General features: G+C 43.5%; 1 protein-coding gene across 3 annotated transcripts in view; it reads left to right on the top strand.

Annotated features, from left to right (window-relative positions):
* unc5db (unc-5 netrin receptor Db) overlaps positions 1-12177 on the top strand; it is a 163530-nt gene that overhangs the window by 102930 nt on the left and 48423 nt on the right. For all 3 annotated transcript variants that reach the window (XM_048990197.1, XM_048990198.1, XM_048990199.1), the window contains exon 2: positions 774-989. In XM_048990197.1, the coding sequence (XP_048846154.1) occupies positions 774-989 (216 nt within the window). The remainder of the gene's footprint in view (positions 1-773; positions 990-12177) is intronic.

The raw sequence follows: 12177 nt of genomic DNA, 5'->3' as shown, positions 1-12177 counted from the left end.
CGGAGTGCTGCGTTATTTATGTTATAGAGATTGATGAGGCCCAGGTCCAATCTGAATATCTTGATGTTTGAGTGCTTTTTCGGACGTCGCAAACACATTTCCCATTACGGAGAGTCCATATGTAGGCCAGATTTCCCCCATGATCTTATCATGAGGTATCATCGGGATAAACCATCCATTTGTCAGCCTCAACATTCCTTTGTAATAGCTATACCTCGGATGGCCTATTTCTTAGCAACAAATTTCCTGCGAATGTTATTCATCTGGGGAGGAGGATTGGGCATGAAAGTGTGTTTGAACCTACAACAAAATTGAAGAAATTTTTGATACATTTTTAATGCATATATATAATTTTGTATTTGTACTTTTTTTTGTTTATAAACATATTATATGTGATAAATAATGAATGTCACAGCACCAAAACAGCATTCTAATGCATATCTGTCTAAAGTGTCTATTGCCATGTTGACTTCTTGCCAATTTTTTCGATACTTTACAATGTTACCAGTGAATAACTTTAAATATTGTTATATTTGGTTTAAATACAGATCTTTATAAGCCCAATAAAACCCATCACCCAGGTCTAAAATGGCCAATAGGCCAACACCATGTCTATTGTGAAGCACTTTGGTGGCAGAATGTTTTGATGGGTTTGGTTCAATGCCAGGGGATAATAAGCTTACCATACATCAAAATGTCACTTTGTCTAAGAGGATAAATACTTGCTTTTGTTTATAAAAGCCCCAGTGCATTCACCCGCTGCCTTTTCGCAGGAGCTGGCAGTGAGGCACTTCCAGAGTCCCTCCCTTCCGTGGCGGGGACACTCCCTCACTTCGTGCAGGAGCCAGAGGACGCCTACATCATCAAGAGCAACCCCATCAAGCTACGCTGCCGGGCTGCCCCCGCCCTGCAGATCTTCTTCAAGTGTAACGGGGAATGGGTGCACCAGAACCAGCACGAGTCCCGGGAGCGCGTAGACGAGGGCACAGGTAAGGAGCAATGTGCAAATCGCATTCAGCCCAGAGAAATCTCTGCCATGTTATCCAAAGTGAAACAGACTGCATATTCCGTTTGAACGGTCACGGTCTGTGCAGGTGAACATATGTTTTGCTTACAACTGGAAACCCAGCCATGTTTACACCAGAATGCCATGATGTACTTTAATCAAATAAAGCGAAATAGGCGATTCACGACCTGCCTGCTAATCACATATAGGATGCATGTGCCAGTAGTGAAAAAAATAATCCAGCCACTATAAACATATAAAAAGATTTAGCCTAGTAGTTTAGTTTGTAACTTGGCTTTTTATCTTTTATCGGGTCGCAGAGAACCATCTCCTCCTGCATTTATAGGCAAGTCACGTTTCAGATTTGAAATTCCTAAGAGAACAGCAATTCTTTCTTGCGAAACAGTTGAATTTACACTGATCTGTTTGGAGCCGACTTCCCCGTAGCCCCCTCTGTTTTTTGAGTAGCGTTCATTGCTTGATTTGAGATTCAGTCCAGTTTCTGACTTCATGTTTAAACCTGGCAAACGCTCTACTTTAGGGTACAAGATATAGTACTTGCCTTGTTCTCAGAATAATGAATATATAGGTATTTTTAAGAGTTGTCTTTACCTGTAGTACATAAAAGTACATAATTTTAATGTTGACCTAATGTTAACAATGTCAGAAATAGGTGTCTTAATATCGTTGCTGTTTATTTATCATTGAATATCTTCTACTATTTACAGAGAAAACGGATTTAAAATGTGTTGGGATTATTATGTTGGAAAAACACCGGGCTTCTATCCACTGGAGATGTTTAGGTAGAGATTCTTTTTAAACAGTTTTTGAAAGTTTGGTGGTGTCCATTTGAGTTTTGCGAAGTCACTGTGCAACTGAAAATGAGGACATCTCTCCAAGATTTTTTTTTTCCTATTCTCTTCATTGTTTGACGCCAACTTTTGTATTTCACTTTGTCAAAATGCACTGTATCCAGTAAGTATGAAAAAGAATTGGTTTGACAAATAAGGAACAACATTAGCTAGTTACACGTGGTGACTCACAGAAATGCACATATTATTAAAAAGTCATATCCTTAAAAAGGGGAATATCGCAGTTAAAATGAGGAAGCCAGTAAACGTCAAAATAGAAAGTAAATTCTAGGCATATAAAGAACTGAGCACTGCATCTCTTTCATTTATACTGTATCTTCATATATATGTATTCTTTTTATGTGTGTCTGTTTAAATTAAATGACATAATTATCAGCCAACAAGCTGTTAGTCACTTGCAGTTCCTTCATGTCCTGAGATACAGTTACCTGGTTTCATGATCAGCTTGAGCCAAACCTGCGTATTGAAACCTGATTGGTCAATGCTGGCTAGTTATGGCATGTCCCCCCCCCCCCCCCCCCCCTAACAAGATGGGCTGTATGACTTGTTGTCTCTCACAGATGTAAACCACAAATAAAAAGCAGCAATAGTCTATGTGGCTACTTAGAAAACACGTCAAAAATTCCACAGAAACCAAACAGTGTTCTTACCGTTTATGAATCTGTTTTTCCATCCTAAAAAGATGCCAACTGAAATTGATTGGAAGCTGGGGACCGTACTCTTTGGACAATTAAGCAGCTTTATAACTAATCCAAAGGACTGTACCAAATTTAGTGACATTTAGATCAAAAGTGTAGGAGAAGATGCCTTTTAAAGGTTTTGGGAAAAAAATCAAAATGGCAGAAAATCCAACATGGCAGAAATGGGCTATGGGGCATCTTTTCGTCTGAAGCCAAGTGATCTAAATTGGAAAGAATTTCACATCTAGGCCAAACAAAAAATGTGTTTATGAGCCTTAGCGCCACCATATGGCCAATCTTAGTACATTGACTAACCTGTAGTAAAGAAATGATTTTAATAATGCCTGTCATGGTTTGTCATGTGTTGACTTCTGGGGTTTAATTCCTGATGATCTTCAGTGAACAGAGAATTCTTGCCACGTAATACAGAACCCTACTATTACAGCCATTCAATGAGGCCTTAAGTTTATGTCAGCGTTACTGATTTATTATTATTGTGTTATTGTTGTGTTTTTAAATTATTGTCATGTTATATAAATTAAAGTTCCTATCAATTTCATCACCCACCACTCCAAGTGTAGGTGAGGCTTCCTAGAATTAAAAAAGTTCTTCGGGGTCCAGGTCTAAGGTTTTCCTTCAGGATTTGTTTGCACCATCCTCTATCCAGGGACGGATTATGGGTTGTGTGGGCCCTTTATTCAATTCAAGGGCCCTTGGCAGCCAAACGCCCTCCCTATAGGGTCAGGGGCCCTTGTAGGCAGAGGATTAAAGAATGTAGGCCCTCTAAAATAGACAAACGAAAATACATTGTTGATAAGCGTTGCAAATTGTTTTGGGCTAGGGGCCCCACGAGCCCCCTGCACCCCAAGGGCCCCTGGGCAGCGGCCCCGCTGGCCCAGTCCGTAATCCGTCCCTGCCTCTATCCATTTTGTCTCCTTTACAAGCTTTCAGATTCCTGTAGCACAGCAGGTTCCCCTGCTTACACTGCCACCACCATGTTTTATGGTAAGGATAGTGTTCTTCGGATGATGCACTCAGACTTACAACAACCAGAGCTGGGGCAGAAAGTGCAATTCTGGTCTTAGCTCTCCGAATTTCCCGGATGCCTTCTGGCAAACTAGCTGAAAGCTAATGTGAGTTTTTCTTTCATGGATTTCTATTTGCTGTCCTCTTGGATTTATAAAGTACCCAGGCTATTGTTGCCTCATTAACACTGAGTCCATGGAAGCCTGTCACTTCTTTAACATTGCCAAATGCCAATTGGTGGCTCTCCTGAAAAGTGTCTTATTGGAACTGCCTTTTCTCAGCTGAGTAACGCATTCACCATTTTTTTTATTATGGAAGAAATTATTATTTAGTGGATATGTGTGTCACACATGAGCAGACAGGGAAGACAGGAGACCCAAATGCAGGAGACTAGGGTTTTACTGATGGGATCAGGCATCAAATCAGCAGGCATAAATCCCGGTCGGGGTCATGGTTCCAGGCAGGTCGAAGGTCGCTGAAGTCAGTCCTACAGCAATACGGAGGACAAGAGACAGGAACACGAGGCAACACAGATGTACAGGATCGGGCAGGGCAGGATCACGCAGGACGGAATCGGGCAGGGCAGCATCACGTAGGATGGGATTGGGCAGGACAGCATCACGCAGGATGGGATTGGGCAGGACAGCATCACGCAGGATGGGATCGGGCAGGGCAGGATCACGCAGGATGGGATTGGGCAGGACAGCATCACGCAGGATGGGATCGGGCAGGACAGCATCACGCAGGATGGGATCGGGCAGGGCAGCATCACGCAGGATGGGATTGGGCAGGGCAGCATCACACAGGACAGGATCGGGCAGGATGGGATCAGGCAGGGCAGGATCATGCAGGATGGGATCATGCAGGGCAAGATCACACAGGATGGGATCAGGAAGGGCAGGATCACGCAGGATGGGATCGAGCAGGGCAGCATCACGCAGGATGGGATCGGGCAGGGCAGCATCACGCAGGACAGGATCGGGCAGGATGGGATCAGGCAGGGCAGGATCACGCAGGATGGGATCAGGCAGGGCAGGATCACACAGGATGGGATCAGGCAGGGCAGGATCACGCAGGATGGGATCAGGCAGGGCAGGATCACACAGGATGGGATCAGGAAGGGCAGGATCATGCAGGATGGGATCGAGCAGGGCAGAGTTATGCAGGACAGGATCATGCAGGATGGGATCGGGCAGGGCAGGATCACTCAGGATGGGATCAGGCAGGGCAGGATCACACAGGATGGGATCAAGCAGGACAGGATCACGCAGGATGGGATCGGGCAGGGCAGGATCACTCAGGATGGGATCGGGCAGGGCAGGATCACGCAGGATGGGATCAGGCAGGGCAGGATCACACAGGATGGGATCGAGCAGGGCAGAATTATGCAGGACAGGATCTGACAGGGCAGGATCATGCAGGATGGGATCAGGCAGGGCAGGATCACACAGGATGGGATCAGGAAGGGCAGGATCACGCAGGATGGGATCGAGCAGGGCAGAATTATGCAGGACAGGATCATGCAGGATGGGATCGGGCAGGGCAGGATCACTCAGGATGGGATCGGGCAGGGCAGGATCACGCAGGATGGGATCAGGCAGGGCAGGATCACGCAGGATGGGATCATGCAGGATGGGATCAGACAGGGCAAGATGCAGCAGAGCAGTATTACACAGGACAGGATCAAGACCAGGGAGACGAGAGACAGGATTATCAGAACGCTCAATAAGGTACATTGGAATGCAACAATACTATGCATCAGGCGTTCGGGTGAGCAAGGTTTTAAAGACTGATGTGAACGGGATCGCTGATTGGCTAGTCCCGCCTCACAGGGCACAAGTCAAGTCAAATAGGTTTTTACTGTCATTTCAACCATACACACGTTCCTCCAACACCATGGTCCAACAATTTACTGTGTTTGGTTTTTCTTTTGATACACCTCGATTTTGTTTAAGAACTGTATTCCACATTTTCTTTCGCTGCTCCTAGTTCATCACTGTATAGGAGTGTATCTAGTTATCTTTGATACTGCATTAATGTTACTGAAATATGTAATATTTTTTCTAGTCAGTCTGCTAGTGTTTAGCTTTCTGCGCTTGTACTTTGTCTAAATTTCTCACCTCAGCCAAGTGGGCAAGCTTAATTTTCAGCCCGGAATGTGACTTCTAACTGTATATAGCCATACCCGAGATTATTTTAGCCATAGGTGAGCATGATCTATAGCAGATTTAAATATGAAGAGCCGTCAGTTTCAGCCTGAAAGTTTCTGGGAGCATTGCCATGGTGTGGTAATGGGGAAACAAATATTTTTGTCCCAGGAGTGGAAAACAATGTAAAATTGAAAAGTTTGCAGTTAATTATGTCAGCAGAATACCAAAATATTAATCACTTATTCAATTTCTCTTGGCAAAAAGATAATTTAAATTATTCTGTTTAAAAAATATTTAAACAAATGTATGAGTGGTGAAATTCCTGCCCAGGGATAAGACAGAGGTATTCTCTGACTACAGTTATCCATCAAACCACCCATCCCCAACTGTCCTAACCAGGGTCACAGGGGTCCAGTGCCTGTCCTGGAAGCAACAGGTACAAGGCAGGGAATAGCCCAGGATGGGGCACCAACCCATCACCAGCTACAGGTACAAGGCAGGGAATAACCCAGGATGGGGCACCAACCCATCACCAGCTACAGGTACAAGGCAGGGAATAACCCAGGATGGGGCACCAACCCATCACCAGCTACAGGTACAAGGCAGGGAATAGCCCAGGATGGGGCACCAACCCATCACCAGCTACAGGTACAAGGCAGGGAATAACCCAGCATGGGGCACCAACCCATCACCAGCTACAGGTACAAGGCAGGGAATAACCCAGGGTGGGGCACCAACCCATCACCAACTACAGGTACAAGACAGGGAATAACCCAGGATGGGGCACCAACCCATCACCAGCTACAGGCACAAGACAGGGAATAACCCAGCATGGGGCACCAACCCATCACCAGCTACAGGTACAAGACAGGGAATAACCCAGCATGGGGCACCAACCCATCACCAGCTACAGGTACAAGGCAGGGAATAACCCAGGATGGGGCACCAACCCATCACCAGCTACAGGTACAAGGCAGGGAGTAACCCAGGATGGGGCACCAACCCATCACCAGCTACAGGTACAAGACAGGGAATAACCCAGCATGGGGCACCAACCCATCACCAGCTACAGGTATTTAATCATGTAACATTTTACCTGGTTTCAGGAAACGCTAAAAGTTTGACTGATATTTGCAAACACTGTCAACATGTTTATGAAAATGCTTACGGTGCCTCCTGAAATACCTCCCAGGTGACAGCCTGACAGCCAATCAAAAACAGCCTGTGGCTGCTCGGGGTTTGTTTAATTGGACCTGCATCACTGCTGATCACAGCATAGGCCACTCACGCTGCTCTTCTGTTGCTTCACATCCTTTCCGCCAAATCAGCGTAATATTGAAACAAAACGAACAGCACAAAATTGAGATTTTCCTTAATCCCTAATAGTCTGTATGTAAACCTGCTGCTGGGTAAGAAAGATAATGAAAACGATCAGTCAGCCCAAGTGGTTTGCCATTAAAAATGCCTGGGTGGGTCCTTGCTCTTGCCTGCTGTACACCAGAGTTTATATCGGTATTAAACTCATAACCAGTGATAATGACATCCTTTACAGTGTGGTATGGTGGCCGTAATGGCCGGCAAAATTGTATTATGGATTAGGCAGGTTAATCAGCCCTACAGATCTAGGGAGAATTGGGTTTTATTGATTAGGACATGGGCCCTCAATGCCACATGGGACCAATGATAGGATCTCTTATTTACCGGCCAGGCAGATGAATCACTCTCCGATAAGCGCAACAATGTCCTTCAGCTGGCTACCACACATGACTCCCATCATGAAGTACAGAGCAAGGACGGCTACGGAGGTGAAGTCAAGGTCACGGATTTCAGATCCATTTACAGAAAAGCATAATTTATTAAATCAAAGTAATTTTACTTATTTTCTTGCTATGGTGGGAAAATAAGAATTATTTTTGGGCTATATGACCCCCCCCTCCCCCCCCCCCCGGAATAAAATTTCCTTCTTCAATTCTGAAAAGTAAAAGAGAAGTTTGAAAAAGAAGCAGGCGAGCACACTGATTGATTTGCTTTCATCACTCGACAATGTGGGTCAGCTTCGTAGCCAGTGTGTCGGTCTGCTTTATCCACTTTCTTTGATAGTAAAAATGGTTAAAGGTTTCCTCTGGAAATCCCACTGCTCGCTCATATGCAGTGGGCTACGTTTTTTTTCTTTTCTTTTTGTTCCCAAGTTCATGTGGGATGTGTGGCACAATGAGAAGATGAGTGCACAATAAGGTCTGTCATGTTGTTTGCTCGCCCTCATTAATTCAGTCTTGCACATTCAGCCTCAGATGAACCCCCACAGTGGTAGCAGTCAGCCTGCGAAGGGCATCTGATGAAGCAGGGAATAAATAAATAAACAAATACATAAATAAAAGGCACCATGAACGAGCTGTCAGACTATCAGAGCAGCCACCTTTTCTGATCTGGGATTTGTCTCCTAGCTCTTTGATTGCAAACTCACTGGAGCCCACTGGAGACCGAAAACTCAAAACATTTTTAAGTGGGATCCAGAATTTAAAGACACTTCACAGATGAACTGGAGTTTGCGGAATCTTCCATTGATTTTATATAAGGGTTAGCACTCTGGCTCGGAGCATATTCAGGATTAAGCCTAGAAATATCTTTGTAAAAGTACTCACTAGCACAGCTGTCAGAAATTCCGTTCTTTTAAGCTGCCTGGATTTTTTTTTGTTTAAGTACTTAAAGAGGGATTCTGATTGGCATAATATAATAACTTCAGATATTTTTTGAGAGCACAAAAGCTGTTTATCTCAGCATATTTATCTTAACTGCATCACCAGTGACCCACATAGTGCCTTTGGAATCACCTAGCAAATGCAGCAAGACTATGACCCAGTGCTTGGCCTATGCACGGATGTATGTAAATTTATGTAAAACATTATTTGTGATTACCATGCAGGCCTATGTGCCACCCCCCCCCTCCCCCCGCCATGTTTGCTGTTTTAAATGACAGGCAGAGCTTCACAACACACTGCCCATGGCTACCCAAGCCACTTAAGCTCACAAGCTTGGCTCGCCTCTCTCACATGGTGGATTAACGCGATCGCGCTAAGCGCTAAGCGCCAGCTCTGCTCCACTCTGAGCCACGGTACCGCTTGCAGGTTCACGCCGTCCTGAATCAGCCTTCGGGTTCACGGCTATCATAAGCAGGAGACCTTCAGCTCCAAGGACGCCTCACACGCTACATCATTCAGATTTACAAGAATAGTTACTGAGGCGTGCTTGACAGAATGTCATGCTGAGCCCTCCCTGCTAAGTCACTGCAATGTTAATAGCTTGTATTTTTCTTTAATGTCGAAATCTGAGATTGAAGCCAAAGCACAAGCTGTTTTTGCTTTTTATGTTAGTCCTGCCTCTTTGCAGTCTAGTTAAATTTTTACATTTTAGCAAGTGTTAACTTGTGTGCGGCTTTACTTCTGTACAAGACAGTAAAGTTCAGAGTAGCCGGGCTGATTGGAAATTGATTTAAAGTGTGAATGATATTTTCCATCGTGACCCATTTAGCTCAATTCCTTTTATGTCTCCCAGTCCTGAAAGCAGTTCCCAGTATTACTAAAAAATAAAGAAAAATATATTCAGTTTTAATCTAAACAGTCCTGCGATTAAAAAATGAAAAGATCTGACCTACATTGGAGCGATAAACATTTTGCTTGAAGTTTGTTTAGTGCCAGAATTTTTCCGTCCAGCACACAGACCTCCTGCTTGTGAATGTGAGCAGGCAAACTCAGCTGTGCTTGACTGTTCTTTCTCTTTAGATCAATTTTAGTTCAAGACTCGCCGATCCAGGCTCGCCCTGAAGTGCAATCTACACCCTGCTGATAAACTGACCTCCCCACCAGTGGCCAGGGGTCTTCAGGTCTATTGGGGACACATGTGACAGGATAATAGTTGTCATATGATGACTTGCTGTAAGATGCTTTTCTGTCTTTTATTGCTATTTAAGACAAGATTTACAGTTGTTTAGTTGTTGAAGGTTAGATATTGAATCAGTAGGTGAACAAAGGCTGTGAACTGTATCAAATGGTCATGGAATACAATGCTAGCATGACTACCAAACTGTCGGCAGTGTGAAGTTCATTTTGTTTTGATGGAAATTTTATGATGATTTTATGTGTCATAAAAAATATAATGGTATTGGAATAAGACATTCAACCTGCCGCATTTTTAAATTTAGATACAGTGTCTAGTTGCTAGGTTTTTTCCAGAAGGTTTTCACTAATGATCTATTGCAACACAATCTCCTAATACTGGACCCATCAAGTTGGCTTGAGAATGTTGGAATGTTTACCGTGTTATTTTCTTAGTATATATTTTTATAGCTACCTTTTTCTAACTCTCCCCAGGTCCATTGTTTATAACGTTGGAGCTCCAGGCTAATATGGGCTCAGATGGCAGAATCCAGTACGCTGTCAGAGACCAAACAGATCATAGCATGGAGAATTCTGACATCTGTCAGTACCAGTGTCTGACATGCTGTTGACATCTGTTATCGGTAGTCTCCTTGCACATCCATTGCTTCCTGAAAGCTCCAGTGATGGGCCGCTGGCCTTTTGATCTAGCTGTGTGTTGAATACAGAGTGTGCAGTGCATCTTCATGGCTGCTGGTCTTACGTTACGTGGCCATAATTTTGCAAAAGCGTTTTGTTTCTGGGATTTCAGAGGTACTTTAATTGTGAGTGGGAAAAAAATGACCCAACTTACCGTTTATAATTTAGAATCTCTAAAGATGCTGCAGTCGGGTCTCAGGTTGTGGTTCCTGCACTGGTGACTAGGGTAGCAAATTTCATTCCTTGTGCTGAAATTTGTCATCTCAGAATATCTCCCCTCATCAATAATAATGCTGCCACGCTGTTTCAAAGACAGTTCCAGAAGACTCCCTTCCGTCAATCAGTTTGGCATCACAGTGGAAACATCTCTATTAAATCAAAGGAGGTATTGTGTTTTCTGCCGCAGAAGACATATATCCCCTGCACTCATATCCTACAGAATTACCGAGAATAGCATATCTCTGTACTTCATGTACCTGCACTATAATTTGTGCATATCATCCAACAGCAATTCTACTTTACATATGCTCTGCAATAATTACTAAGTCACCTAAGGACAGCTTTCATTAAGAAGGTGTCTGCGTTATAAAAGACTCAAGTGGAAAAGGAGCACGTGGGGAAAAACCAGCAGATATGGCAGTTCCTAATTGCTCTCTCTTGAAAATAAATTAACGAGATGATTTTTTTTTCATTATAAATTCATCCCCGCTTTAATCAATTTAATCTCAGTAGTGCAACCAGCAGTGATTTAGGTTACAGAACAGGGCAAAATTAAATTTCATCCTCTAGGTTTAAAAGGATATTACGTCCCTCTTTATTCTCTCTACTTAAATTATTATTTATAAACTCAATCAAGGGCACCAAAATATAACTATTGTGGTATTTTCTCATGTTTTTTTTCTCTTCATTGAAAGCATTAATGTTTTGTGATCAGTTTATGATTGTAAGTTTGACTCAAGGTGAAATTCACACTTTTGTTCATAATACCGTTCAAATAATAAAAGGAAATGACATCGGGTGTGCAGCTTAAAGGCCGTTAGCATTGTTCTGATGTATTCAGTCATATCATGGTCCTGATGGTGTGACTGCGTATCCCAGTGGAATCATTAGCATGAGATTCAAACAAAGAATTGTGCTTGTGTTACTCTTCAGCAGTACATGTGCAAAAAAATGGGGTAAACTTATTTCTAAATCCTTTGAAAGCAATTTACAATGGGGCCCAAATTCTAGATTTTATCAGAATTGTGTTTTAACACAGTGCCTTTTATGCGAGTTATTATATCCTCATTTTCTCGTTTCCTCTGATTTAGCATGAGGTTCCCACTGCAGGAGACTGGATGAGGAGAAGTAGAACCTAAGCAGAGTGAGCCAGTAATGTGCTGACATGTATTTATTTGCCAATTTCAAAGTGCTTCGGTGAGTGGATTTGAAACATGCTCCCTTTTAGGGTAAGCTAAGGGATTACCTAAGATTTTCTCTGGATGGTCCTGGGAAATTTGATCAGTAGGGGCCGTAGACTAAAAAGAGTGCGAAGTGTATTGAAATTGAGGAGAATGAGGAAAAACACACGTTAAAGCTGCACATTCAGGTCTTTATTCTTACACAAGAGATACAGCGAAAAAGGGGAAATAAGAACCATTTCCAGGAATGAAGTGTCTTCTGGCACTAACTTCGTGTTGTATGGCTTTGCCACGGATTCCTTCACCTTCCTCCTTCTTTGGCTATGAGCAGAACAAGGCTTCCTGCTACATCCATCCATTCATCCATCCATTTTCCAAACCGCTTATCCTACTGAGTTGGGGGGGGGGGGGGGGGGGGGGTCCAGAGCCTATCCCGGAAGCAATGTGCATGAGGCAGGGAACAACCCAGGAT

Source organism: Brienomyrus brachyistius, chromosome 2 (assembly GCF_023856365.1).
Source record: "Brienomyrus brachyistius isolate T26 chromosome 2, BBRACH_0.4, whole genome shotgun sequence".
Lineage (NCBI taxonomy): Eukaryota > Metazoa > Chordata > Actinopteri > Osteoglossiformes > Mormyridae > Brienomyrus > Brienomyrus brachyistius.
The sequence above is the reverse complement of the archived record's forward strand: the minus strand, read 5'-3'. Positions and strand labels throughout refer to the sequence as shown.